The 3,272-nt window shown below is 45.8% G+C and overlaps 1 protein-coding gene across 2 annotated transcripts in view; it reads left to right on the forward strand.

The window, feature by feature from the left end:
• The window catches only part of Fam187b (family with sequence similarity 187 member B), a 12,897-nt gene that overhangs the window by 4,740 nt on the left and 4,885 nt on the right, over positions 1 to 3,272 (forward strand). The window contains exon 1 of one of the 2 annotated variants that reach the window (XM_021217444.1): positions 257 to 960. The exons of the other annotated variant lie outside the window; for it this stretch is intronic. Within the exon in view, the coding sequence (XP_021073103.1) occupies positions 626 to 960 (335 nt within the window). The 5' untranslated portion in view covers positions 257 to 625. Of the gene's footprint in view, positions 1 to 256; positions 961 to 3,272 lie in introns of those variants that run through there. 2 annotated transcript variants of the gene reach the window in all.

Consider the following 3,272-nt stretch of genomic DNA (forward strand, 5'->3'; position numbering starts at 1 on the left):
GTCCTGCGACGGCGGGCGGCACTCTGGTATTCCTGCTGGAGGAGGAGTGGTTAGTGGGGGTGGTAGGCACCAACACAGACCCAACTAGGCAAATTACATCTCACCTTGTCACAAAGGGAGCTGGTGGCTTCATAGCCTCTTGGTTCACCTTGCTGTCAAAGATTGAGATGAGAGGCCTGAGTTCATGGGTGACCTCACAATGTGCAGGCTGGTGACCAGTGCACAGCCATCCTCCCAGTCCACCATGCTTACCACCCTGTGGACACTGCTAAGCTCTGCTCTCCCAGTGTTGGGGCTCCACACTCCCGTCAGCTGTCCCAAGGCCAGGGAATGTTTCCTGGCCCTCCTCTCCAGCAATGATGTTCTCTTGGAATGCACTATCTCCGACACACACTGGTTATTCTCTGGGCCGAGTGGAGATGGTAAGCCCATCAACTTGTCCAGTGTTTCCAATGTAAGAAAGAGCCCAGAAGGTGGTCTCCACATCCACAACCCGTTACCCTCCAACACGGGCATTTATCAATGCCAGGACAAGTATGGAACTCAAGTGACCAGTTACAAGATTGATTTCCAGGATGTCACCAGGTTGCATGCCACGCATAAAAACCTGGGTCAGAAGCCCCTAATGAATGAGACACTGAACCTGGGCCACAGAGAGGTAGTGTATACCCAGTGGGGACCTTGGCAGAGATGCAATAACTGTGCGAGACAGGGAGAGCGCAAACGCCTGGGTTACTGCTACATCAAGGAGCCCTTGGAGGAGCCTGTACCCTGTGGCCTCTACTTGTGGGGTGCAAATATGTTTTACCCCCGAGTAAGGCCTGAGATGCAGGTGGAAATCTGCTCTGTGGGGTGCCAAGGCCATCTGACGGGTGGAGACTACGTCATCTTCGATAACTTCAGGCTCACAGAGGAGTCCGGATCGGCACGGCTCACCTGCCCCTTCGCATCCATCTACAGGTGATGGGACCTTTACACCAGCTCTGCCCCTGGTCCCTTGTCCCCAGGGTTCTTCATGGTGAATCTGTGCCAGGCTAGTAGGGGTATCTTGGTAGGTCAGCCTGTTGAAAGCAATGATGAAGCTAGGGATGCTGGATGCATCTCTTTAATCTGAAACATACAGCAAGAATGTGTGTCCAAAAGAATACAGACTCTATGGGAAGAGGGTTAAAAAAAAAAAGACTTATTCATTTATTTCATGTATGTGAGTACACTGTCATTGTCTTCAGACACACCAGAAGAGGGCATTGGATCCCCATTACAGATGGTTGCGAGTCACCATGTGGTTGCTGGGAATTGAACTCAGGACCTTTGGAAGAGCAGTCAGTGCTCTTACCTGCCGAGCCATCTCTCCAGTCTGGGAAGAGGGTTTTTTTGTTTTGCTTTGCTTTCTTAAGAGTCTCACACTTACTAATTTCTCCATTTATTGTTTGAAGTGATAAGGTTCTTCAAAGATTCTTCTTCAAAGATTCGGGAACTGTGTTGCTCACTGGCAACGTGGCTTTCCAAACAAACGAGTGAAATTTTCTCTGGACTGTGAATATGGAAGACATCACTCACGGTGCTGGTTTGAGCAAAGGGCGGGCAGGCTTCTGCCATGGCTCCCGTTGCCTCACTGAGGGTTTCCAGTTAACTCCTGCTTTTCTGCTTAACTCTGGTAGTCTTAACTCAGCTTATAATATTCACATGAAGGAATCTATAGGACTACTCTCCGTTAAAAGCATTTTAAATGGAACGTTACTTACGAATAGTCTGTGGTTATATGTAATGTCACTAAGAGCGAGGAGAATTAAGAGTTTTGTGAGCTAAGATTGACAATGTTTTGAAAGCAGTGTGACTATTTAAATTCACTATCATTTCCTATTTTAAGCTGCATGTATGTGTCTGTATGTTTGTGGTTATGTGCACATTAGTGGAAGGTACCTGCAGAGGTCAGATCTTCTGGAGCTCACATTAGACAGTATTGAGCCCCCTGCTGTGGATGCTAAAATCCAAACTTGGGTTCTCTGCAAGAGCAGAAGTGTTCTTAACCACTGAACCATCTCTCTGGTCCCCAAAGCAAACAGTTTGTTTTATTTGTTTGATTAGTTTTTGGGTTGCTTTCTTTTTGAGACAGGGTCTCACTATGTTGCCCTGGCTATCCTGGAACTAATATAGACCAGACTAGCCTCAGACTCACGGAGACCTCCTACCTATGCCTCATGAGTTCATATCTCATAAGACTAATGTTTTACTTTTTTTTTTTAATCCGGCCAAAACTGGAGGTGGGATATCTCAATAGTTAAAACATCCGCTGTGCAATCTATAAGACAGGAGTTCGAATCCTCGGAACCCACACATATGTTGGGTGGGTGTGGTGGCTCACCTGTTCTTTAAGCCTTTGAAAGTGGAGACAGGGAGTCCTTGGAGGAAGAGTAGCCTGGTTGTCCCTGGTTAGAGAGAGTTCTCGTGTCGATGAACTCTGGGTTTTACCGAGAGACCTTGCTTCAGTGAACAAAGCAGAAGAAAAATTAAGATTTCCGACATCAATTTCAGGCACACACACAAACATATATGTGCATGCACCTGCACACAGATGAGTATTATACACAGACACGCAAACACCACACACATACACATGAAAAGGGAAAAATGCTAAGGATATTAAGCATTTTGTTAGAACAAATACAGTCACTGTGATCAACACAAAGAAAAGCAATCTCACTCATTCTATAAAATGATAAAATATGCCCTAGGTGACAAAGAGAAACGTTTTTGTTGTTTATTAATGTATTGTGTGATAGTTAAATATTCAGAATTAGTAGCAATACTTAGTGTTTGTGTGTGTACTATGTCAGAGTACAGTGTTATAGCAAAAAGGCTGATCAGAAGGGACTGCAAGCTGAGTCAGTATGGTGGTACACGTGTCTAGTCCCAACACTGGGGATACATAGCCAGGCAGATCTCTAAGTCTGAGGCCACCCTGATCTACATAGCCAGTTCTAGGCCAGCTGGGCTATATAGTGAGACCCTTTCTCAAAAAGGAGGGGGATTGAAAGCTATGTGAACTGATGAAGGATGCTCAAAAGACTCAGCTTCCCCCTCGAAGATCAATTCTTCCTGTCTATCAGTGGTCACACCTCCTTTGTATATGAGAATGATCAGAAGAAGGCCCAAGTTAATGTAATCCCAGAAAACGCTTCTGGAGGCTTTTAAAGACATATTTTTTATATGTTGTTTTGCCTGCATCTATGTATGTGCAGTGTGTGTGTGTGTGTGTGCGCGCGCACGCG

This window comes from Mus pahari, chromosome 1 (genome assembly GCF_900095145.1).
Source record: "Mus pahari chromosome 1, PAHARI_EIJ_v1.1, whole genome shotgun sequence".
Lineage (NCBI taxonomy): Eukaryota > Metazoa > Chordata > Mammalia > Rodentia > Muridae > Mus > Mus pahari.